Below are 27,873 nucleotides of genomic sequence, written 5' to 3'. Positions count from 1 at the left end.
TACAGATTGACACTATAAGCCTGGCATCATATTTTGAGCTAAGCCGTTAGTTTACAATGATTATAAAATGCGTCTATGCCGGTGATTGTTCACTTACTAATCCTACTTACTATTTCTAGAATATTCTAAAAGCTCATCACCAGAAGCATGACTAAAGCGCTGCGACCTGGAGATATCGCTGCCATAGTTATCTACTTCGCTATAATAATAGCAGTTGGAATATGGGTGAGTGACAGCTGATGAGATATATTCAGGAACTTAGGCTGCTTCATAGTCTAGTAGAAACTTCTAGAAACTAGAAACTTCTCCATATGTTTGGAGATGGTAGCCATGGAAGGGTTTAGTTTTAATACTCGTGCATTAGACATTATAATTAGAGAGTTGTCTGTCTACCTTTGTGAACTTTACTAGAGACTCTCATGGCTGTAATGAGTAACATAAAACTTTGTTGATAGTTGAATGATAGAGTTATCCACAATGTATAAAATTTGAGAAATATTCAGCTAAATATAAGAATTTAAGCAGTACATGAAGTTCCACTTTATTTGTATGTTAATTGTAAAAACTTCACATCTGCTTAGAAATGTTAGGAACGCATAAGTTTAAGATTTCAGTTCACCCATGAAGCATGCTTAAGAAATGACCTAGCTTTGTGCATTCTATCAAAGACTCTCATGGTTGGATTCTAGCCTAGCTCTTTTAAGGCATAGTAGCCCTATGCCAAAAAAAATTAGGATATTTGGTTATTCTTCTCTGCAGTGTATAAAACTTGAGAAAAATTTGTTTAAATATAACAATTTTACTTGTATGTACATGCATGTGCAATCGTCAACAAGTAATTTCTCTTTTTACATGCCAAAACAAAAATGAGAATACAGGAATTATTGATAATTTGGAGCGAAAATGGTTTAAAGTTAGTAATCTAATAGTACTGTAGAGGAGTGTGATAACAAAATGTAGGTCGTACTAACAAAAAGTTCATGTACTGAAACATATGACGACAAATGTAGTCTGTTGGAGTCACGAAATAGAAAGCGATGTTTGTCACATGTGTGAAAAGATGAGCACTAGTGTTTTGAGCATTTTGAAACTTGCAACACAAATGAAGAAATAAAAAAGTTTGGGATAAAGTAATATGCTCAAAGATTGTGTGATATGTGATTGGTAGACGTTGTAAGCTGGAATATTTGATTGGTCGTACACAAATCTTACTATAGACGTCCACAAGAGGAATATCTTTGTCTGCTGTTGATATGGTGAGATGGGGAACTGTATATCAACGCTATTGATAAGAGAACAATGCACAAATTGAAAGTAAAACAACAGAGCTGTCTTTCGGTTTGTTTTAAAAGAAGCCTTTAATAAACTCTTGCTGAAAACATAATCAATATGTTCAGACCACGTAAGATCATCACTTATCAAAAAGCTGAGTAGTTTTGCTGATCTCCGTGACAGAATGTTATCTCCTAGGTGTAAATTCAAAGATACAGTATCTATATTGACAAGAATAATCAACAATAAATTTATTAAGAGCATTTATAGATTTTTTTCCATCATTTTTGGTTGATTTAAATTTATTTTTATTAGAATATTTTATTTACTATAAGATTTTAAGATTTTCTTAAGCCATTAACTTTCATGATAAATATTTAATATATTTTTTTAAACCCTTATCAATTTTTTCATCTTTCCTTTTGTTGCAGTCGACTCTCCGACGGGGCAAAGGAACAGCTGCTGGATATTTCCTTGCTGGTAGACAGATGACCTGGCTGCCAGTGAGTATACAAAATTTCTGCTTTTTGAAATGCAACAACTGTTGATGTAAATGTCTGCAATACTAGTTAGGATAATACATATTATTATTTTGTATGCAAGTAAGCAAGGCTAATGTAAACCAGTAGCAGAATTTTTATTTAGCTGGAAGATAATTGCATCAAAGATAAACTTGCACAAAAGTTCTAGTAATTTTTAACGTAGAGATATTTTTTATCATTTGTGATTGTTTTTGATGTTTCAGGTAATCAGACTGTCAGAATGTCTTAGGAATAAAATAGACAAAACTTCATCGCAGTTAAGAAAATCAGAAATAAAATTTGGCAAAATGACGTCATTAGTTCTATTGCTGCCATAGTTAATATCGGCTATTGTGTTCAAGTTGCAACATTACGCATTTCTATTTGGTTGATCTTAAATTAAAGGTGTCATAGTCCTGGTATATTTCTCATTAGTTTTATATCCTCAAAACATACTGACAGTCAATCATATCAAACATAAAAAACGATTGCAACTGATAGGGAAAAAGACCGATACTTTCTAATAAAATCTACTAAAACCTTTTGCAAATTTATTTTTAAGGAAACTTTAATATATTAGTACCTCTGCAGTCTAGCTCCCTAGGAGAAATTGTCAGGTGTGCCAGTAAAACCCAAATAATAAAAAAGTGCAATTAATTTGAGGCTTAGGAAGATGGTTGTTTGGTGCAAGTGTCAGAGACTATCAGTTTACCAAGCTAATTGTTATGAGTTTAAGCCTTGTAAAAAGCTTTCTTTTATTCTAATTTTCAACTCTGAGTTCAGATAAGAAGATATATTTTATAGTGAAGATAAGGCACTGCCAGCTGTTAGACCCGTATGTAACATAGAGATATTTTGAGGTGGTGTATGAAAACGTGCCTATCAGTACCTCGTGCCATCCTGTAATCGCAACACTATGAAATAATCTTTACACAAATTAAAGTTGCATTTGCGCTAATAAAACAATTCTGGAATTTTTGTTAACTGCTGAAAAAAATATAACATTTCTACTTGGTTGCATGGCCGGTTATCCCATGTTAAATATATGCAGCATACGAAACTTTGTATGCTTTGTAGCTTATAGGCTTTTTAACTACAACAAGCAATTTAGTGAAATTTGTAGCCTTTGGTCAAAAATAAACTTGCTGTCAGTCTTTGACTTGGTTTCTGTTCTTCGATTGAAAAAGTCTCTCCTTCACAGTACCAAAAATATACAAAAATGGGTAAAACAATTGGTAAAAAAGGGGCATTGACTAATACACTATATACACTAGCTTGAGCCAGAGTGTTATTTGACTCTTTTTGAAAGTTCTACACATTTCTAACTCAATGAAATGCCAGAACTCAGTGAACAGCCTAGGTCAATGTTTGGATGCTAGGGTTGCCACCGTTGGTGATCAAATACTACTGCATTTTCCAATTACTTAATAATGTAATTTGCCATCATAGCTTTACTGTACAGTTACCGGCATGTTACAAAATATGAATGGTCAACGATCACTATAAATAATTTAAGCATCTGTAATAAAATTTTTTGACAATTTGGTTTTTTAAATTATGGAAATTGAAAATAATGTAATTGATTACAGATAGGGGCATCAGTGTTTGCTAGCAACATAGGAGTTCCGATGTTTGTTGGTCTCGGAGGTTCTGCTGCCGCGGGTGGTATCGCTGTGACAACTTTTGAATGGCATGTGAGTCAAGTTTACTATTATTCCGGTTTATCATCAATGTCACATATGGTATTTATCCTACTTGAAATTTTAAATAATATAGTAATTTTGATTATTTCAATAGCACTTTTCAAAAAATTTCAATCACGCCATCCAATAAAAATTTTTCATAAATAATATACCTAAATAGCCACCTAAGGTGCTCAATTTGAAGTTGCAAGCAAGCTATCTATGAATGTCACGTTAGTCAGCCTAGAAATTTCAAACCTAGTACAATCTTTTGGATTTGTCATCTTTTATCGTACGATAGTTTTAGAGGCTGAAGCAAAGTTTTAGCGAAGTCTCAAAAGTGCTTTTGCATAGTGTTGAAGTTATAAATGTTATAATTTAACCAATTAAACTCAATTTTGATAAGCATTACGAGTCTAGCAGCATCGTTACACTGCTAGCATTTATCTGACTTTGAAACAGAAGTTGCAAACCGTTTGGTAAATTGTGTAATACCTGTTGGTTTTTATTGTGCGCATTCTGCTGATTTGAGTGTTTTTAGCTAGCCAAACCCTAAAAACTAGGCAATATTCAACACATTAAATAAAAACAAACATTGCAATTCATGCAGTAGTACTTACATGTATATGTCCATTCATATTGGATTGGTTTAACAAATTTACTTTGTTATATTTAAGGTGTTTATTTTAAGCTCACCACTTACTTATCATAGTATAAGTTGCTTCAAAAGATTGTTTTCCCACTTATAAACAAAAAAACAGGCAAAAGAAAAGCTGTTAGTACACTCGAGAATAAAGTAGGTCAAGTCAGAATAGGGTAAAGTTCAAGTTGGTTTCTAGCTAACTTGTATCTACAGCTTGACAGTATAAAACTTTCGCTAACTTTCTTGAAACAGTATAATAATAGTTGTGGAAAGTTTTTGCTGCAACTTTCCAAATCTAAAAATTTTAGTGGCATGTTGGTTAACACATAGCTAAAATGCACGCTAATTTTTTTTCAACAAAGAATTTGCCTTTAAGAAGGGAACTTTTAAAAATTTTGAACCCGAACTTTAAGTTTTAAGAATGAAGATTTCTGTGAAAACAAACATTAAAAATGAAACAATAAAGATGTGAGTTTCCTTTATGGCTAAATGTTTATCTTGCTAAAGAAGTTACACATAAAAAGTAGAATATTACATACAAGTTTTACTCAGAACAGCTGTGATCTAGTGGTCTTGACCTTGACCTTTCCGCAAAAGCCCACTGGTAGTAACATGAGTAAAGCAGAAATCTCAACTTCGTCGTCGAGGGGTTGTCCACTTTTGCCCGATATATACAGTATACTGATCTTTTATAAATTTTACTGCTTGCCGTAAATTAGGTTTTAGCTACATAAATTGCAGTCTGTTAAAAACTGTCAATTAGCAAATAACCACTTTGCTATCTGCCCTAACAGATATGGTCAAAGGTTTTGGGCAAATCTACAATCATATATTTTTAATTCAAATTTCTCTCTGTATACCTACTTTTTTCAGATAGCAAACCTAAAGCTCTGTTATTGTATTTGTTTGTTTTCTTTGTAATTCAAACCATTTCCTTAAAGTTGTCTTTACTTGAGCAGGCTGTGCTGATGATCATACTACTAGCCTGGTTCTTTCTACCAGTCTATCTGTCCAGTGGCTGCACTACAATGCCCGAGTTTATAAAACGAAGGTTTGGTGGAAGGCGACTCAACACACTTCTATCTTTACAAACTCTTATCTTATACATCTTAGTCTATTTGTCTGTAAGTGATGACAACTTCACATAACAACTTAGGTTATAATTTTATAGCAGAGTGAATGTTTAAACAGCTTTTAGTGAATAGGTACTCATAGCTACTCCGAGTGCAAATAACAGGCATATCACTTCAGAAACTTTCGATTATTGTGCAGAACTTTTATACTGCATAAAACACCCTGGGTCAATAATCAACTACTTTCTTAGCATCTTTTTGTCCTTTTCTATAAAATAATTTTTGTTTTTGCTCCACCGCTAATCAAAGTATGACTTTTTTATTTTTCAATGCCAGTGATAAAAAATAATTTTTATAAATTTATTTTTAACCAGCATAAGTAAAGCAAGTTTAGCAAGGACTCATAGCAAATTACATATTTATGTATTCTATTACTTTTTATTTTTGTATTTATTTGTTTATCTATGTATTTATAGTGTATTTATTGAAGTATTTACTTGTTTTTTATGTATATATTTATTTGTGTATTTATTTAATCTAGTATATTTCATTTATATGTTTATTTGTTTTGTTATTTAAATATTTATTTGTTGTTCATATACTATTTTGTTTATTTGTATGTACCTTATGAAATCATTTTCAAAGGTACTAGTATAACGCAAACAGGCATGAGTCTATTAACTCCATAAATTGTTAATTTTATAAATATTAATATTACAATAATTAATCTACGAGTAAATACTTTTTAGTTTACATACTCATATTAACTTTTTTTAAATATTTTCTTTGAGCTATTGAATTACAATGATGCCATTTTAAAATAAGACTTTTGTAGTCAGACTTTTTGTACTCTGGACTTCAAAACTTGGCACTAAAATTAGATCAGTCCAAAATCAGGCTTTTTAATATAATACCTTAACATTTTTGATAGAAAATTCATTAATACAAGCTCTCAAAAAATATATTCATGTAAAATTAAACAAAAGGTTTACTACAGACAGTGTTAATAATGGCAATTCTGTCTGTTCAAAAATGACCAATAGTTTTTACGAATTTTTGCACTACAATAGAATTGTCAAATTTCTCAACTTCTCTTTTTAATTCATTGACATTTATACAAACATTTAAATTGCTCATTTGACAATATTGTAAATGGAGGGACAGGCATATATAGGGGCTCTTTTTATCAAGTATGTACTTTCTTGCTTAGGGACAGATGTATGCAGGTGCTCTGTTTATCAAGTATGTAATTTCTTGGTTAGGGACAGATGTATGCAGGTGCTCTGTTTATCAAGTATGTAATTTTTTGGTTAGGGACAAATGTATGCAGGTGCTCTGTTTATCAAGTACCTCCTTGGTTGGAACATCTACCTGAGTTCCCTTGTGCTTCTCATTCTCACCGCCATATCAACCATAGCTGGTGGCCTTCGAACTGTCATGTGGACTGACACTGTTCAGTCTGGAATCATTATTATCGGTGCAACAACAGTCACTGTGTTCAGTGAGTAAAACTGTACTCTCTTTTGCTATGACATTAAACTGTTGATATCAAGTATGAATATTCACATATTTTCAGTTTTACCAAATACGTTTGTGGTTCAGCAATTTTAAATTGCAAAATTATGCAAAAGAAGGTACTAAAAAGTACTAAATCACTTGCCAATTTACCACTTCAAGCATCTACTTCAGCATCTGGACATCGTCTGCCCTTATACCAAACCTCAGAAGCATAAAATTGGTAATCTATGCTATCAATAGAAAAACGCTAATCTATTTTGAACGGTCTTGAAGGGTTGCTTGCTGTTAAGAGTGAAATAGTTTTTGCATTTTCCGTTGCCTTTTTTCTTTTTCCATCAAACTGCCGTGATTTTCTATCCAAATTTTATTAGTCATTCTACGACCAGCTCACCACCTGCCAAATGGCCTCTAAACCTCAATCAGCCAAACTATTGTGCACATGGAACCTCTATCAATGATTTTATGGTGTAATCCTTAGCAATTATCATTTTTAATGAGAATATGAAAATCAATAAAAAAATTTAATTCAATTTAATTTAAAAATAAACATTGCTTAAATTTTTATTCAGTGAGCTCTAAACTTTGTTTTGGTTGTTATTTATACCATATTTAGTGTTTTACTTTTTGTTTTGAATTTAATAAGTTAATTAATTAATTAATAATTAATAAGAAAAATAATTTAAGTACATGTATAGTTATATTTTGAAACCAATTGAGAAATTTACTTAAGTAACCGCCATATTTTTCTCAAACACTGTAAACTGTAATAGTATAATCATTGATGGCAGCAGACGTGTAATGAATATCTGGAAAATATGTGGAAGTTATAAACACAGAATACTACTACTATTAATACTACCATTGCTACTAAGTAGAAGATCTCACTTGAGATTGATCTATGTTTTTCCACATGTATCTCAAATTAGCATAGTTGCTGCCATATTTATTGAAGGTCTTATAGAAGTTGGAGGCTGGGAGAGTCTTCAAAACAGGTTTTTCACAGCAGCTGCCGAAGGTGTCATTGAAACTCACACAAGATTTGGTAAGTATTTCTTTGGATATCTGAGAGCACAGATTGATTGGATGATTGTCACTTTGCAGACATCCTTACTGCACTCAGAATACATAAAGTTTCCTTTTTTATCATCGTTGTTTACTTACTAATGATTTTTTCTTTATTATTTGTTGATTTATATATCTAGTTGTTACCTTTTCATTTATTTATTATTCATTAATTTCATTTTTGTTCTTTATTTACTTATATATTTACTTATTATTGTCTTTCTTTATAATTTATTAACTGACATATTTATTTACTATTTATTTTTTCAAATTTACAGCTGTATTAGATGACCTACCTCATATTACTGTTATTATTACCACTTCTATTAATACTACTACTAATTCTATTAATACTACTACTATCACTACTATTACTACTACTACTACGAGTACTACTACTATTACTACTACTACTACTACTACTACTACTACTACTACTACTACCACTACTACTACTACTACTACTACTACTACTACTACTACTACTACTACTACTACTACTACTACTACTACTACTACTACTACTACTACTACTACTATTACTACTACTACTACTACTACTACTACTACTACTACTACTATTACTACTACTACTACTACTACTACTACTACTACTACTACCACTACTACTACTACTACTACTACTACTACTACTACTACTACTACTACTACTACTATTACTACTACTACTACTACTACTACTACTACTATTACTACTACTACTACTACTACTACTACTACTACTACTACTACTACTACTACTATTACTACTACTACTACTACTACTACTATTACTACTACTACTACTACTACTACTACTACCACTACTACTACTACTACTACTACCACTACTACTACTATTACTACTATTACTGCTATGAGTACCACTACTACTATTTCTAGTACTACTACTACTAATACTACTATTACTACCACAACTATTACTACTACTTCTACTACTCCTATTACTACTACTACTACTATTACTAGTACTACTACTACTACTACCACAACTTTTACTACTACTGTTACTACTTCAATTACTACTACTACTACTATTTGGAACGGCACGCTTCTGTCATGTGGTGACAATGCTTGGTAGTGTTCGCATGTTTTAGAAGAAAAACACACCGCTAGGACTAGTTTTTTATAAGCTACCTTGGCTGGTCCTAACACTTGTCAAGGGCTTCTTCTGGAACTGTCAGAATAATCTGAAGGAAGCAATTTTGCAACACGTCAGTCTGACAGAGCCAGGTAGCCATTTCACTTGCCCAATGTGCAAAGGACAGAGGTGGATCTTTAATGTGCCCACGTTGTCAGTGTGGTACACGGGGGCTCCAAGTTATGACATCGATCCGAAAGACCCAGCAATTTAGGGTTGAAAACTTGAAATGGTGTTACTACTACTGTTACTACTACTATTACTACTACTATTACTATTACTACTACTACTAATGCTACTGCTACTAGTACTGCGTCAAAATCTAGCGTCAAAATCTAGCACCTAGTGCCCTTGCTCAGATTGAAGCTACCAGTGTAGTTGAAGCTACCTTTGCATGTTACTACCAAATAAATGCTATATTACATTAAATCTGAAAATGATTAAAAAAATAATATAATTTACTTAAAGCTGCTCTATTAAGCTAAAAGTATATAAAGGCTGGTGCAGAATGTATCGCAGTGTGTTGACAGTAATCCTGCAGTATAGCAGTGATCGTCTGTGATAACATTGTTAGCGTTCAAAAACCCATATGCTTTTACATCAGAGAGTAGTCTGCAGCATGGTATATTCTCATTATACATTGTGATCACTAAAATGATGAAATACTAGTCCCGCAGTAATTATTACGAAGGAAAAGGTAGATCAAGCAATCCGCAAGAGCCAATCACAGCCGCCGATGTGGGACCCATTACATAAACTGTAGAAAATGCACAGCAAAATATTATAAAATTTTTACAGCTGCACGGCTTTTTCCGTCATAGCTGCATTGTATCAGTGATGTAATCAGTCTACAGTGCACATAATATACAAATAATCATCGAGAGTACAACTCCAACCTACTGAGACGCAGCGTGTACAAGCCTCAAAGAGTTTGTGACATATTCTTAGTGTTGAAATTTTTGGTTCGTGGCTTACAGCATCCTGTATGTTATAGTCATGAATTTTATAAACATATTTAAATAAATATTTTAAAACAAGAAGAAAAAAACATTTTTCATCAGCCAAAAAAGCTGCTAATTGGAGTAGCTAATTACCCTCTTCGTTGCAGCGTATATACTTAAATTCTCCTCATTTGCTACAATATTTTTGATGTGTAGTTGAAAATATATTTTATTTTAGAATACACAGTATAGCTTTTTGAATGGGTCTATAATTTGATCTCAGTATTTAAGTTACAAAGTTATTTGATTATGAGAACAATTTTTAACTTTTACTTTTTGCTTACACAGTTAGATTTACCATGTACCAGTTACCAGTTTGCTTGAGTCAACTGTTTGCATGAAATGCCTGTCATAGTCACTTGATTAATCTATTTGCGCAAAGACACTACTGAACCACAAGTTACAGGTGTAACGCCATAACCTTGCACAAATTCCATTTCTATAATATAGATTTTAGATGGGTTTGAATGAGAATACACCATATTCTTCGGCCCCATTGTTCAATAAATTGATTACTGACACAACCTTGGCTTTGGCAAATTACCTTCCAGATGCAGTGACAAAAAAGTAAATTTGCAGCTTGTCATAATAACAATAGCCAAATGTATCTTTTTATTACCTGTTAGTGTAAACCAGTTAAAGAGGCTTTTAATGATTACAGCACTAATTTTTAGCCAATCCACATAAAAAAGTTGTAGGATTAAAAATAGTCTGAGTTATTTAAGTTCAGTCTAAATTAATTGACAAAAGATTGCCAAATCTCCAAATGACTAAATTTTAAAGGCATTTCTAAAGGCTAATAGATTTTACAGAGTATGTTCCACTGTGCTCATATTTAGAATATAATAAAATGCATAATATAATATAGTTTCATACAAAGTAATTAAAAAAATATAATACAACATAATATGTTATAATAAAGAACAACATATTATAATATAGGATAATACAAGATAAAACTACATAGCAAAATATACTATATTATAATTATTTGCAACATAATATAAAAGAATTTAGTATAATATTATATATTATAACTATAAAGCGATTTAATATAATGTATTATTTTACGTATAGCATGCTGCAATACAATGTAATATTGTAAAATATAATAAAAATATAAAGTAAAATTCTATAACATAATAGGATGTATAATAACATAAACTGATACAAATTACATAATGTAATATAATGCAATATAATACAGCCATATTAAAATGTTATGTACTCTACCACGATATAATATGATAAAAATATACTTGATAGCCAATGGATATTTAAGGCAACACACTTTTTGGTAGGAAACTGGAGTTGTGCCTACCCAAGGGAAGATTCCCTACATCTCTGGAGAAATGCCGTTACTGGAGATCTTCCCTGGCCAGGGATGATGTTTGGCTTAACCGCCATAGCGATGTTTGTCTGGTGCAATGATCAGGTTAGCGAAGTTGTCTTTCCCACATATTTAATAGTCTGCCTTGCAGTATGTCATGCTCAACTGATGTCAGATGTCAGAGTTAGGCTTTTACTGTTGGCTGTTGTTAGTCAGATGTACTATTTTTTTGCCAACAATTCAAATATTTCCTTTGCGGTTTTTCTGACAACAATTTGGGAGGTTCTTGTGAACAGTAGCATGCTAAAGTAGTAGTATCTCTGTTACCGAGTTAGGGAAAAGTGGGCTAGTGGAGACAGTCACATTATTTGAATTTTTCTTTGTACTCATGAGTTGTTTTTTTTTTTACTTAAAAGGGCATTTCTTGCTAGTGCTAGTCATATTAGTTAGAAGCTCATGTAAATGTTCCTTTTGAGGTAAAATAATTTTTAAAGTGTTTTGCTGAGTTCTTGCTATCATTAGATTTTGTGTGTCTTCTAAGAGATAGTAGGAATCCATGTTTCAGTTTTAAATACATTTTAGTTTTAGATTCTCACTAAAACGTTGTGAATTTAATTCTGCAAATAGTTTTATATGAAACACTGTTTACTTAATAACATCGGTACTAGTTGAGGCAGCATTGGTGGGGAAAATACAGAAACTGTCTCATCTTGGTTATCGAGTTACTCACTCTTCTACTTCCTTTTGTACCTTCCTGTTTAGATAATGGTTCAAAGAACTTTAGCCTCTAAGAACCTTCTAGAAGCAAAGAAAGGAGCAGTCTTTGCAAGTTTCTTGAAGTTGACTGGTTTTGGGTTATTCATCATACCTGGAATGGCGAGCAGGGTCATGTATCCCGGTAAGCAGAGCTCAGACACTATATTATTCAATCAGTTAATCAATGCAGCAATCAATTACAATTAATCAATTACAATCAAGTTTTGTCGATTCTAATCTTAAAACATCCTGGCAGTTAGATCATCTCAAACATCAAAAACAACACAAATTGATGAAAAATATCAATCCTTTTTGATAAAATATATTGAAATTTTGTTTAAGTTTATCATTAGTCAGCATCAAAGGGTTCCTGTGGTATGATTCTGGAAACAGTGAGAGATTTCGGAAAATGTCGTGGATTAATCAATCATTTACAAGCTCAAAACAATATTCAATTTAATTGCTAAAGATAAATAATTTACTTTATACAGTGAGTATTTTAGAAACAAGCTGATGCAACTATAGTAGTGATATTGCTAAAATTATTATTTGCTATGGTAAAGCCATGCTGAGAGTGATTAGAGAACAGATTGCACTGTATCGGAGTTGTACCCGGCTATTGGCTTTCCCGGACAAGCAGGCAACCATATTCACTACACGATAACCTTAGACCTAACTAGATAGCATTGTAGAATGATTATGCACATATTTATTACACAGGATGATCTCATGGATCGTATAGCATACGTAGCTAATTGATCAATCTAGAAGTTGTTGAGTGTGTTTTATTGTATTTTTATTTCGTGTGCAATTATTTTGTAAAACTACCAATTCGTGGGTCTTGCTGATGGCAAAAATCTTCAGTAGTAACCAATATTTTTATTTTGTTAATTGATGAATAAGGTCAAGGCTGCTTTCTATCACTACTGATAACAAAACTACTTCTGTTGCTGAGTCCCAACAGCTATTGCTTTGGTTAGTCAAATAGTATGTCGATCTGTGGCGTTATTTATTCACATAAAGGGAAAAAACGAAAAACCTTCTTGTCATGTTTTCGGGATATCATGCTTAGGATCAAAATTAAAATGATTAAAATTAAAACGTGATTAAAATTGCAAAATATTGATACCCAAGTTACATATAGCCTTAGCTTTAAAACACGCAGTATTCTAGAACTAAGGCTATATTTAGTTTTATTAGAGATTTATGTTGAATATTAGAGCTCCTTGTTTGTTGTAGCATTTTAGGGGCTGGACAGTAGTTCTTGCGTACTTTCTGTTTGGAGACAGCAGAGCTTTTGGTGATGTGTTTTTGAAAAAATAAACATTAAGCAGAAACTCCATTGTACAAGACTGTTTGCTATCTACTCTTTAGCATTTTTTGTGAAATACTACTAAAGAAACAGGACAGTTTACAGCAAAATTCTATAGGATAAGGCAGTTAAAAATTACCCCCACCCCCTTCCAAGTACTCCATGTAACATATATGTTACATATATGTTACATATATGTAACATAAATGCAACATATATGTCACATTTATGTTACATATATGTAACATATATGTTACATTTATGTTACATATACAGGCATGTAACAAAAGATTTTAGAGTCGCCTTGCCATAAATATATATTTAAGTAGAAAATTCTATCATTTATTGTATATGTATGTATTTGCTATTAATTCATTTTTAATTTATTTTATTTTTTTGTTTTTTTTCACACCAGAAAGAAAATTTTTATAGCTACATAGCATTACCAAGTTTTAATAGTCTACAACAACTCATGTGACCTGAAGACCATTTTAATTTAGCTTCCAATTTAACTTCCAAATTTTAAGTACTTGTTAAGCACACGAGAACTTTCAAACTGAGAACACCGTAATAAGTAGTGTAATATTGTTATAGTGTAAACTAGCATCATAATATGAAAAAGAAAGTTTTTTCTATACATTATAAAATACAAAATATATATTTTGATGAAAATTTTTTTGAGTTGAGTATTCTACTGAATTCGCAGTCTAAATAAAAAAGCGATCAAAAGATTTCTTTGTTTCAGAGAGTCACTGATTCTAAAACTAGTTCACAATATTCAGTCATCGCAAATAAGGTTCGAAAATATTCAATTAATTTAATTGATTCACAAAATACTATTAAGGCTTTGAATCATGTGAAGCATATATGTGAGCACAACTCCAAATTAGAACTCAGCCACATTTTACAATAAGAGAAGTAAAATATTACAAATACTTTTGAGCATATGGAGGTAACTTTGTATCTCATATTATCTCTATACAGATCTAGTAGCCTGTGGTACTCCAGAAACCTGTTACGAGCAATGTGGAAACAGGTTAGGTTGCAGCAACTATGCCTATCCTCATCTGGTGTTGACTATTTTACCACACGGAGCTACTGGTGTCCTCATCGCTGCCCTGATGTCAGCTCTCATGAGCACTCTTACATCTATTCTAAACAGTAAGACTATATCTGCATTACTATCTCTCCATGTCAATGTGTACACCTATATTTATGCCTTATAGATAGGTCTAGTTCAGCTAAAACAGGCTAGCTTTTATGGCTACTTCAGATTTTTTATAAAAGGATTAAAAAACTAAATATTAAAGGTCAGCTCACTCAAAATTTTAGTAGATATTATCTGAAAATATTGGTAATGTTCCATCTTGTGCGATCGTTTCGAATGTTTGAAGTGTTCCAACTGCCAGGATGTTTTAAGACTAAAATTGACAAAATTTATTGCCATAGAAGCCCTCAAATCAAGCAAAAGTGTGATTATGACGTCTATAATTGCAAAGAGACTGACAGAATAGAAATGCGTAGCGCTGCAGCTTGAACGCAATAGTGGATATCAAGTATCATATCAAGTCATTTCCATGTACAGTAATTGACTATAACAATTTAGAATCATGAGCTGTTCACTGATTGGCTGGGGAAGTATTTTTGGCAGTATTGTAAAGAGTGTGAAAAGCATTATTGCAAAATTTCTTTCATCGCAAGTTCCACTAAAACAACGAAAAGATGAATGAATATCTTTTTTTTTCATAGTACTAAAAAATTATAATGCCAAAGAAATAATTATATCACGAAATGTTTTTACAGTTTTGCAAAAAGCTCTCCTCTAAATTAATAATTAAATTAAATTAAGTTTGACCTTGACCTAGAATTGTCTTGTTATTGCATTTCTACTGATCTAAATACTACCTAATCCACTGTTTTATTGATTTCTGGCATATTTTCCTTGAGCAGTCACAATGCGCCAATTCTCTTTTTATTCAGGTTATTATTATATATATATATATAATAATATATATATAATAATATATATATTATTATATATATATATATATGTATATATATTCAGGTTGTATATAATTAGCAAAGGAGCAAGTTTAGCATTAGCCCAAACAAACATTTTAAAATATTTGTTAGAAATATTTTAGAAATATTTCTATCACTAATTTTGCAGTGCTAATCTTTGTTTTTAAGTTCATACTACAATTATCTTGACTGAGCTCTTCTCCATTCCAGGTATGAAAATTGAGCTCAAATTATTTGCGCAAATAAATATTATTTGCCTATTTTGCTTATTTTCCAATCATCTTCTTTAATAATCACAATAGGATTATTTGTACTAGCACCCTGGATTGCTTCGCGTACCGTGAGAGATCGTCAGGTAGGCTGAAAAAGCCCAGAGAGTAAGAATGCTCGTAAAAATTTTGATGTGCTGGATGGCAGAAATTTAGTCTAGGTGTAAGAGTGTTTCACTAACAAGTGAAACTTCTTGAGTTCAAACCCTGTATTTTGCAAACTTTTGTAAAGTAACTCGGCGGCCTTTATTTGGCACAATCTCGGCTATTTCATAAAGAAATAAAATGCGTGTGATTTTGTTCCAGTTTTTATTATGGAAGGAAGTCCCACTAAGCGAAGAGCGTATGGCTATCCGCTTTGCCCAACTCAGTGAGCGCGCTCCTTTCTATACAATAAACTCACTCGTTCTGGCTAACGGAACCGAGCAAAACCGTATTACATTAGTAGTAAACAGATCGGCATGGTTATAATACAGCGATAAACGAGGACATAATAGGGATATAATATATAGACAAATTAATAATGATATAATAAAAAGAACAAAACAGCATGCAAGATATAAGATATAAAAATATATACACAAATTACAATGTCATGGCCTGGCGTCCACCACACTTTTTTCCTAACCTCCTACTGACGCTTCAGACAGATGAATGGACTCAGTTTTCACTCCAACAGAGATTGTTATATTGGCAGAAAAATTCATTCAAGGCTGGAAGTCTTTCTTTGTTTTCCTAGCAGCCTTTACTGAAGATCAAATCGAACTTGTAGCTACCATTAGGTTGGGCATTGTTGCAACTATTTAAAAAGCTGAAAAAAATTAACACTTTTAATTTGAACATATGCTATAACAAAAAATGAGCCCATTAAAACTGTCATTATAAAACTTAAGTGCCTATTGTCTATGATATTTTTATAGTTTCTTAGACCTGTGAAGGGAAGATATCCAGGAAAATACTAGTCAGTGACAGAAACGCCATCAGACTTCAAGTACCTCTCTCTGTCAAATTACCTCAAGAAGTATAGCCTACACGCTAATCAGCAATTATCTAACTAAATTTTGTTAAGATGAGAGGTCAAAAGGTCAATAGGTCAAAAATATTTAATCTATCATTAAAGATGTAGTTGCGTCAAAATTTAAGTTGATCTTAAAAGAAAGCATTTTTTTTTCTCTATCAGTTGATATGTTGTTTGTTGTGTTACGCGATCGCATTGCCAAGATATTTGAAGATTAAAACCGAAAAAATCTGATCGCCGTAAAAACGCTCAGGCCACAAAAACGTGCCCAGCCTCGCCAAAAATGATGTCACGCGTTTGGCAACCTGTCTCTATCCCTCGTATTCACATCGGCTATTTGCGATAAAAGTCTAGTCTTACGCGGCTCTATTGGCATATATCTTATTTTGTATTTGCTCATGTTAGCTAGAATAAAATTTTAAATCCTGCTACAGATGCATTATTATGAATGTTTCAAAGGCCTCAAATAACGAAAATTGAAAATTTGTTCTACTCACTTTCTCCAAATGTTGTTTAAACATTTGGGTACCGACTACCAATTCTACCGGTCTACGGTAATTCTGTCAAGTCACTTTATGTAGGACGCGGTCTTTGTATCAGCAGTTTTGCAGCTACCCTATACAGCCTCCCATAAGCCCCGCCCACATTATGTCGCCTATTACATATTGCCTACGTACTAGTTTCTTGCTAGTAGCAATGATATACATTGCTGTATATCATTGCTAGTAGTATTCTTACCGAATACTAAATTAATGAAATAAGCAAGCCACCTCTTTGAAAAGAATATAGACAGGGATAGAGTTTTAAGGATGAGAAGTCTGCTGCAAACTGGATTTGAACTCACATTCTTCAGTTCTGCGGACACCCATATACCATATCCGATTCACTACAATATTCTGCAAATCATGTTTTGCATTATCTTTAACAATATTATTTTATTATATAATTTTTACAAGCAAAAATATTTTCATCTCGGCATAAAGCTTTTATTAAAGATATTCATCAAGTCGTGGCCACTCACATAGTATTAGCTGATACAATAAGACAAATTCATCTACTGCAACAAACTCAACAAAACATCATCCAGCACGCATTCAATTCTCGCTTTCTCCTTTATGGCAGTTTCCACACTGACAAAGCTTCTTCGGCTGGTGGGACGACATAAACATTCTGTAATCAGTAAAACAAGTAAATGTAAACAAAGTAGATGCAATAAATATGTCATTCATAGATATGTCATTCTAAAGCGTATCTATTGACAGCTTCCAAATTGGGAGTTGAATAGATTGCGAGTGTAATTTTAAAAACGAATAAACATTTAATAAAGGCGCAAGTACGCCAAGCCAACGATTCGAAGCTTTGGTTCTGGAAATTAAAGATTTGCAATGATCAATCGATTTTACCCACTTCCTACGAGTGAAAATAATTTGTAATCATGACTCTAATTTACCAAAGAAAATTCGAAAAAAATATTATAGCTAGGTAAAACGGCAGATAAGCTATGAAACGATGATTGGAGATAGCAAAGAATTATCATTTTATTAATTAGTACATGTATTTATGACTATAAAAAATATTACATTTACTAAAGTATAGAAGACTCTAAGTTAATTTACCTCCATTCTGTCTTCTTCTGCAGCAAAACGCTGCTGACGCCTGTCAGCTTTGGCCATAGGCTGTCTACTCTAATATTTTACTTAAAGTTGCTCAGAAAACTCTGAGTAGCGGTCGCTCGAACTTGAAGCCATTTTAAAACTATGTATAACTTAGTAATTGTTGAAACGCGTTGAATCAGAAACAACGATGAGAATCTTCGAGACCACAGACAACGCGTTTTACGAGTGATAACCTTTATTACGGCCTATATAAAAATTTCGCACGCATGATTGGCTAACGAATCGACCTCATTTTTATCGCTCGTGGTTTCGTTTCAGATAACAAGCTTGTTACGTCACGAAATTGGCACCCGCTGGAACGTGAGCTTTTTAACAGAGGGCCTCATTCAAACGCATATATCTCTGGACAGGGTTGGTCTACAAAGACAAAAATGGCATCAAATTGTAGCTGATGTTTTAGCCTTTTATGGGTCCTAATTTCATTTTTGACGCAACTACATCTTTAAGGTTATGGTTGGGGAAAGAGGCCAAAGGCTGGTTTACACTATATTACCGTATTTCGATGTTGATGCCACAATACATGTACTTTGATGATTGTCGATAATAACCATGTTCACACTATCACAAACCCATTTGCGTTTTCATCAGCAAATACTCCATGGCATAGTGTTCTCCTTTTTTCTAAATTTTTGCTAAGAAACCTCTTTGTGTTTGCATGACTGAAATCAAATGCTAGTCCCGCAGCAGCGATCATAAGCAGAACTGAATAATTCATGTTATCGGCAACCGTGTATTGCCACCGCCGAAATGTTTCACATTGTGCAGGCGGTCTTGGATGCTTGGTGAAATATCGAGAAAGTTTGACAGCTGCAAACTTTTTCGATGTGTCCCCGTTGCTTTGCCGATGCCATCGGTTTACAGTTCACATAATCAATAATAAACGCGGAAAGGAAAACGCAGACCTACGGCGATGGAGTGTGAGCCAGGCTTAAGGCAGCAAAATGCTAAGAGACGCGACAGGCACTAGACCTATACATACTCGTATGATATATCTACATCTATGTTCTTTGCAGGTGGAAGTAGCATATTTACTTTAAACTTGTGGCCCATGTGCCGACCTAAAGCCACTAAGTCGGAGCAGATGATTGTGGGAAGACTGTTTGTTCTTCTTCTGTCAGGTGAGATAACTCCTAAAAGCAGTTGATACAATAGTAAGATTCAAAATTTTTAACCTTCACTAATCATTGATGATGTTCCGTTTTTTTCTAGTTATTAATTTTTCAATCTATATATATAAATTTCAGTGTTTGTGTTTCGGCTGTTATTCTGTGATTCTGTGATTCAGTCTGTCAAGTTATAGCTGTTAGTATACCAGGAATGAAAAATCTGTAATGCAGAAAATTTGATTCTAGAACCTTTCGTTCACCAGGTAATAAACTAACTCATTGATCTATGTGAGATGCATTTGATTCATCAGACGATATGAGTCGTTATATATGTTACAATATTCATATCACACTCTCTGTTATGGCGCAACATCACTAAAGCTTGCTCTCACGACTCTTATTAGTAAGATTTGCTATAGTAGCTTACTCAATTTAGCCATTGGCAGTGTGCCAGGGCCATAGACCTATTAACTATACGGTATTACCTGTATATTTAATAGGTCTAAGGCCAGGGTAGTGGCGAGTGGCAAGCAACTACATTACCTGCCATTGTTTATAAGCTGGTTTTTGATAGCCTTGGAACATCGGGCATTATGCTAGTAAATGATAATAATAATAACCCTTACTATAATAAGAGCAGTGAATTTTCTTTCATTTGTCTGGAGCCAGGCTAAGATAGAAAAAATATACGGTGTTATCCAAGGACAAAACATTGCCTCACACAGGAATCAGACTAAGGGCTTCGGTAACAAAGGCAAGCGCATTACCGTGACATCACTCCGGTCACCTTGCTGTGCTACAAAATAATTATGGATATTGTGATTACACGTGACGATCTCTCACAGCCCACAGGACTGCTAGCGCACTAGTAATAATAATAGCAACTGAAGTTTATAAATTTATTTAATTTTTACTAAGGTATTACAATCGCTTGGCTACCAATTTTGGAAGCTGCCGGAGAAGCACAGCTTTGGAACTACGTACAGGCTCTCACCTCTTATCTTGCTCCACCTTGTGCCATGTGTTTCCTGTTGGCCGTTTCTTGGACCAGAATGTCTGAGCAGGTAATAGGATACTGCATCTTTGCAAGCAACTTCCTATAATATATGCCTCCATAGCGCTTATTTCATTGCCTGTCGATAATGTGTTTGTGAAAAGAGATTTACCCTTTGTATTTGCTAGCGATTTAGCAGTGCAAGTGTTACAAAGATTATTTTAGTTTTTCTCCAGAGATTAAAAATTCAGTCACTTTAGTAATGAAATATAGATAAATTAGCAATTTTAATGGAGTTGACCTTATACCTCTTACATGGAACTAACTAGAACTCTTTATATTTTTCTCTGTTGTCTTTTTTCTTTTCTCTTCTTTCTCTCTCTCTCTCTATCTTTCTCTCTCTTTCCCTCTTTTCCTCTTTCTCTCCTTTTTTCCCTCCCTTCCTCTCTCTCTCTCTCTCTCTCTCTCCCTTTCCCTCTTTCTCTCTCTCTTTCTCTCTCTCCCTCTTCCGCTTTTTTTCTTGCAGCTGTTGAAAGTTCAATCAGAGCTCTTGGCATGAAGTGACTAGAGTACCATTAATGTAAAGTAGACTTGCTACTATTGTTGTTTTTACTGAGGGTTGGCTGTAGTAAACCATTTCAGTAGTTAGCGCTTCTAGTGAATGTTGGCGCTTCCTATAATTGATTAACTTGCCATCTTTATATGAGAAAATCTTTAAATGAAAATATAGGCAGTAACCAGATACAGAAAAGTAGCATATTGCTTTATATCCTGATTGGAAAAAAATGTTTTGGAATTGCTGTTAACATATGAGTAAATCTATAACGCTTCTGGCGTAACACGATGTCTAACTTGATAGGCACAGTAAAATCCCTTTTTGGGTTACCACACATTATAAGCTTTTGTGTTTCTAAAGTGATAAACACACAAAGGCAACTTTATTGGGAGCATCATGATTAGCACAAATATATTCCTACACTTTCTGACGTGTGCCCACACACACTTTAGCAATTTCTCAGCAAGTGGTAACGCATGCACGCTCGCAACAGCCAATAACATTCTGCATGACCAGTTCCTTTGGTGTAAGTAATGAACAAACATGGGTAAATCTGGTGTCTCCAAGCAAGGACATAAACAACTTTTGCGTTTGTTAGGCCTGTATCTCATTCACAAATTGCACACTACAAAAATAACAATAGCTTTAATTTCGACATTTGTTTGATAAATAACAATAATTTATCGTTCTCAAGATGGTAAATCTGCGCAATGATTGACTCTCAATTGTTGGCTTTCAAATGAGTTTCTTTGTAATTCTTGTGTTGTACAGGACTATTCTGGGTGTGCTCTTATTGAATCTATGAACATTTCAGTGTTCATTTTGATGAAGTTTAAATTGTAACAATAATGTAACATTTGGGGTAAATTGGCAAACATTGACACAAGAAAATTGACAGTCAGAGGAAGGAAAAACTATTCTGGGAACAACAATCGATCAAACTGCACATCGCGTGTGATATAGCTCTAATTTAGCAAGTCTGGTAACATCGCTCCACTTTAACTAGCCCAGGGCAGATTGGTACAGATTGGCACAGATTGGCACAGATTAGCGCAGATTGCCACAGCGTTACCCTACATATTGCTTAGTGTGTTTGTGCCTTAAGAGAACTCTTGCAATATTTTTAGTAAAGGGTGTAAAAACAGTTTTTTTAGTAAAGTTTCCAATCCTCTTTATTTTCATTAATGAGCAAACTAACTCGAAAAATGTAGAACTTGATAGTTAACTACCAACTGTTTTACTTTTTCATTTAACGTTTAATTGAATACAGAGTAGCCCTACCTCAAAGTTGAGACTTACTAAGTCAGCCACTAAGTTAGTAACTTACGTTATTTTAACTTTAAAAACAAGAAATTAAAAAATTAAAAAATCTGTTTTAGGGAGCGTTTTGGGGTCTTCTCATCGGACTTTTGGTCGGAATTGTGCGATTGGTGCTCGACTTTATATATCCAGCACCAATCTGTGGTTCAGGTAATTATTTCTATACAGTCTATAACTCTATAGATAACTCCATGAATAACTCTATGGATATCATGAATTTCTATACAAGCTATAACTATATAAATAACTTTATGAATATCATGAATTTCTATACAGGCATAACTTTATAGATAACTCTATGGATAGCATTAGTATTCTCACTACAAGTTCAATAATACGAGTTTCTTACTAAATGGTCACAAATCTTTAAAAAACCCAAAATTTTGTACTTTATGGGTATTTGTATGTTCCAAGTTTGTGTAGATAGCATTTGCTCTGCGATGTTTGCAGTAATCTTTCTGACTTCAACGGGTTTGAATTCTAGACCCACCTGCATAATAGAAAGAAGGTTTTTAAAGTTTCAGCCATACTTTTAACATTCGAGAACATGTGAGCCTTTTATACTTTCTGGTTAAAGTTTTCATTTTTGTTGCTGACATCAACTAGCTCATAGCTCACAAACTTTTATATCAATAGACTGTGCTCTCATCAATCATGCCTTAAAAATGAGACTAACAACATATAGTAGTATATATGTAAACAAGTGAAGGCCCCATAAAATATGTCATACACCTCTCTGACTTTGACAGTCCCAAAGTCCAAGAGGTGACTGTATTATCACTCTGTGGAGATTGAACAAAGCTACATGTAGATAAGTTTGAAATGAAATTATTTGCAATAAAGTAATAGATATGTACATACAGTGGTGATCATAATAACGGGACCACCTGGTAATTTCACAATATTTTTTCATTTAAGGCATAAGCTCTTTTTCCCTATAATCTCAGATTATAAATATTTGAAAAGCAAATTTAATTTTCTAGACATTCTGTCTGCCACCAAAGGTACACTCTAGTAATAAAACCTGTTTAATGGGCACCCATTATATCCTATCAGGTCAGTCTAGGCTTTTGGTGTCATACCAAATACTAAGATGATAGAAATACTTTCAAGGAACTCAAAAACATCACTAATTAACTTTCATATATGTCTGTTCTAAAATTATGTCAAATAAAGTTACGTTTTCCACAAATTTAAACATTTGTTTTGGATTTTTGTACCAATTGATGCCGAAAATGCCATATTCTACAAAAATCAAACTAATGAAGCAAATATCAGTTAGTTTTACATAATAATCATATCCAGTAAATTCTGAGCGTTCCATTGATGTGCGTATTGTCATAATTCACATAATAACGACAAAAAAATATATGAAATAACAACAAAAAAGGCATATATTCCAAGTATTCCCATAACTAAAATCACTACTGTAATTAAATGTACCTGAAACTGCAGCAGCTTTATATAATAAGCAAAACTAACAAAAGCTTCCTTTTTAGGAGAACCAGATACTAGACCAAGCGTTCTATATAAAGTGCATTATCTCCACTTTGCCATACTTCTGTCTGGAATATGCGTTGCAACCACTGTTTGCATCAGCTTAGTTACTAAACCTAGAGCTGCCAAACAGGTTGGTACAGGGACTAGCAGCCTCAATAAACTGGAAGTATCTAAGCTTATTTGAAGTTTTGGTTAGTGTTTTTTTGTAATGGATTTGAATCATGTGAGTGTTTTTAATGATAAATAGATATTTATAGGGGATCATTTTTAAACGATTTCATTATTGGTTTAGTTTTATACACATTCTGATTATTGTTACACTGTTGCATTCCAGCTTCTCACAGAGTAGGTTATCTGGAGAACAAGTTGTTTTCTTACATAACATAAGGAACTATCTTGGTCTCAATTGAAGCAAATTAGATGATATTTGTTTACCAGTATCCTTTTATTGCTAAGTTTGTGCTGTTAACCTTTGACCTTTGACTGTTAACCTGTAAACCTTTAACCGTTACACAAATAAACACTAGGGACTGACAACTAATTAAACTGTTTATTTGACAAAAAATTGCTCACTATTGTCACTAAAGAAACCTCTCAGCAAGTTATATATTAAAGAAAAATTTCTAAAGACAGTTTTCGCTGCAGGTTTTTGTTTTAGAATCATATTTCTTTTGCATTATATTCATTGACTTCTGGAAGCAATCAGTAACAGCTTGTCTGAGATTTCCTTTAAACTACTAACAAAACTGTCAAACTAAACAATTGTTCCAAATTATTGTTTCAGTTGCACCGCTTGACATGGTGGACAAGGAACTCCCCAGAACTTCCGGATCTTTCTGAGGAGAACTCAGATGCAGTGTCTGAAAACACTCAGAGCAATGAAGGAGAGCATAACGATGAAGAGAGTGAGAGCCCAGGTTAGTGCTACAAATATACTTGAAGATGATTTTATGTAGCATTTTAGCAGATTCTATCAGAAAGGATCAGCATTTCTCTATCATTTGCAATTGTTTTTGATGTTTCAGGTGATTCAACTGCCAGGAGGTTTCAAGATTAAAATCAACAAAATTTGATTGCTGTTAAAATGTGCAGCTCAATTTGATTATAAAATCTATTATAGTTACAAAAAGACAAACAGAATAGAGACATGTAATGTTGCAACTAGTACATATATAGCAATGATAGCAACTAATGATGTCAGTTAGCACGTATTTTCCTTCTGAGTGTTTTAACTGAGATCAAGTTTTGTTGATTTAAATCGGGAAACATCTTTGCAGTCAAATCATCTCAAACATAAATAAAAATACTGACACTTTTTGATAAAATAGATTGAAGTTTTGTGCAAGTTGGTCCTTAAAAAGTATAAAAGGCTTTTTGATGGAATCGTCTGCTCGGCATTAGTGTCATTCCAACATGTTTTCCAGTTGTAATATGTTTGAATATTAACCAAAAAGTTTTATTCCGGCTTTGTTAGATTAATCTCATTGGTTTGTGTTTTAAATATATTATTTAAATTTTTTAATGCTTTTTGACTATTCTGTAGCGGTGGTTCAAAACTTGCAAGTTTGTTTAAAAATGAATGAAACAAAAGAATAATGAAATAAAATGAATACATGTAGAACGAAGATACTACTGTTTAAAATAGAGTTTGAGAACTAGTTGGTAGCAAATTTTATTGTGACTAACCAGATAGAGAAAAAGAAAGCAAAGTGAATTAGTATCACTATAGCATGTAATGAGTCACTAGCATATGATTGGCTAACAAAAGCAAAAGCTACACTAGCAAACAGCTCTATGAAAAGTAGGTCAAAAACTGAACATAAGTTCTTAAAGGAGAAGGCAACTCCTAAATGCTAAAAAACCAATTGTGTTATACCCTACATGATGAAATTATTCAATGAATTTAATAATTCGCGAATTCGCGTACAGTCAATTCCACAAATTATTAAAATCCGCGAAAAATTAGTTTTACTTTTAACACAAGGTAGAACAACTACTACCTCAAATTAAAAACTAGCCACTAGGCATAATTAGCAAACGTAGCGTGTTCCAAACTTTTTCAAAATCATCGCCGGGGCTTTGAATTAAGCCTATTGCCAATGCATCACACTTCTTTACAAAATTATTCAAGGTCGTCACAAGTTAATCGGCACGGCGTCATCATCGCAAAAATCTCTTCTGCAGTTCTTTTCGTTGAATAAACTCATAACTTACCACAAGTGATTGATTCACCAAAGGCCTCCGAATCAATGAATATTCATGAAAAACTCTAGATGCAGCAAAAAATTTATAGCTTTGTACAATCGACAAAAATTTCTCAGCTAAACAGAAACCTAAACATGTGGTATATGCACATGAAGGTTTTACTCTATTGCTAGATGCATTCACGAATTAATTTATTCATGAATGCGTTCATCTGCAAATAATTTAGTCCGCGAATATGCATGAAAAGACAATTTTCGCAAAATTAAACTTCACGAATAATTTCATCCTGTGGAGTATAAAGTTACAAACAAGTCTTATTCAACAGTTTAAACACTGATTAGCTCTTTTGAAAAGTATTTTTAGCAAATAATTTGTGGTCAAGCCTAAATGTTTTGGATTAATTGGAATTGACAGTGGTGCTAAATTTTTACCACTCAAACTTAGTAAACTTTGGCAAGTTGGGACATGTAATCTTTTGTTTGTTATTAATTAAATTTAGATACTGTTAAAGGGAGCAGCTGTAGTGTAATGGATAACTTTTTGCAATTTTAAGCGACAGTTTAGTGAATTATGCTCCAATACAAGATGAAAAAAAGGAACATTTTGTCTAAAATTGCAATTTGAAACAATATTTTAAATTTAACTTTAAAACAATTTGAAAAAAAATTTTGTAAGAATTTTTTCGGTTAAGCTATAAAGATTTTTACCTGTATGCTAATCAACAGTAATAATAGTTTTAACATAGTTAAAACTCTGTAAACTTTCTAGCAAATTGCAAAGAGCTGTGTACTGTTTACTGCTACCGTACGGACATCTATAGCCAGTAATCAGGACAACGAGACCTCTTCTAAAGAGGCATCACAGATCACAGTGATACTAAATCTTTCTTTAACCTCTTTGAAACCTATTTCATGTAACGAGCAAGTTCCACTTGTGACTTCACTGAGTTAAGACAGTTTTTATTATAAAGTATGTTATGCAAAAAATATAAAAGATAACACAAATTTAGCAAACATATTGAGCAAATAGGATTTGGCAAACACCTTGAGCAAATAGGTTTATTTACAATTTTGTTTGTCATTTCCCATTCTGATTTCCCACTCTGTATTTCACATACTCAAAACATTCTGCTTATGTTAGACACATTTGGGCTGCCATAGCTTAGAGCCGTTACATTGTTATTATTATTGTAAAAAGTTATTTATTTGAGTTATTCTCAGCATTTTTCTAACACCTGTAATCTAGCAACAAAAATGATTATCAGTTAAACTTCTTTTAAGTATACGTAATTTGTATTTGTTTGAAAATTGTTATTACAAATTGTTTTCTGTTTCAGAGACTATGAAAAGCAAAATTCTTTTCTGGTTCTGTGGAATACATCTGCATAAGAAGAAGTCCCAAGTCACGGAAGGTGATGATAAAAATTTTATCGATGCAACACTGAATGAGGGAACGACTCTAAAGAAGAACTTGATAAACTTTGGTGCATGCACTGTTCTGACCCTAACTTTCTTTCTTTTTGGATTTTTTGGATAAAAAGGCTAAAAAGTTAAGTTAACAGTAACGTTATATAATAAATAAATTGTATCCATTAATTTTTTAATTTAAATATAACTCTAACTTTTACCTTAAAATTATTTTAGTTATAAATTTTGTGTTCTTCAGTTTCAGATAAAAATATAAAATTTGTGTTATCAGAAATTTTTAAACTCTGAAAATAATTATATCATAAAAACAGGGCTATTTTAAAAATATGAAAAGTGCCAATATTTTTTAAATTTTGTTAAGCATAATCTATTTAACCAATAAAAACCTGTGAATTAAAATCAGGGCAACCCCCGAACCAGGCCAAGCAGGAACTGAAGCTTGATTATA

The 27,873-nt window shown here is 32.9% G+C and overlaps 1 protein-coding gene across 1 annotated transcript; it reads left to right on the top strand.

The window, feature by feature from the left end:
- Positions 1–147: 147 nt before the first annotated feature.
- Positions 148–27,580, top strand: LOC137396617 (sodium/mannose cotransporter SLC5A10-like). Its single transcript, XM_068082937.1, has 15 exons — positions 148–225; positions 1,704–1,775; positions 3,383–3,487; positions 5,078–5,242; positions 6,506–6,692; positions 7,662–7,751; positions 11,236–11,369; positions 12,027–12,162; positions 14,317–14,493; positions 19,331–19,435; positions 20,342–20,487; positions 22,353–22,443; positions 23,793–23,923; positions 24,578–24,710; positions 27,335–27,580. Exons 1-15 carry the CDS (start codon positions 148–150, stop codon positions 27,532–27,534), a joined length of 1,950 nt encoding a protein of 649 aa, XP_067939038.1. The 3' UTR covers positions 27,535–27,580.
- Positions 27,581–27,873: the final 293 nt, after the last annotated feature.

Source organism: Watersipora subatra, chromosome 5, assembly GCF_963576615.1.
Source record: "Watersipora subatra chromosome 5, tzWatSuba1.1, whole genome shotgun sequence".
NCBI classification, from domain to species: domain Eukaryota; kingdom Metazoa; phylum Bryozoa; class Gymnolaemata; order Cheilostomatida; family Watersiporidae; genus Watersipora; species Watersipora subatra.
The sequence above is the reverse complement of the archived record's forward strand: the minus strand, read 5'-3'. Positions and strand labels throughout refer to the sequence as shown.

What these genes read in the sequence shown, in the direction of transcription:
- LOC137396617 (XM_068082937.1), top strand. Translation starts at nt 148, where the DNA reads ATGACTAAAGCGCTGCGACCTGGAGATATCGCTGCCATAGTTATCTAC. An exon ending in TGACAACTTTTGAATGGCAT is followed by an intron (nt 3,488 to 5,077) that starts GTGAGTCAAGTT and finishes TTACTTGAGCAG; the next exon opens with GCTGTGCTGATGATCATACT. An exon ending in ACATCTTAGTCTATTTGTCT is followed by an intron (nt 5,243 to 6,505) that starts GTAAGTGATGAC and finishes TTTTTTGGTTAG; the next exon opens with GGACAAATGTATGCAGGTGC.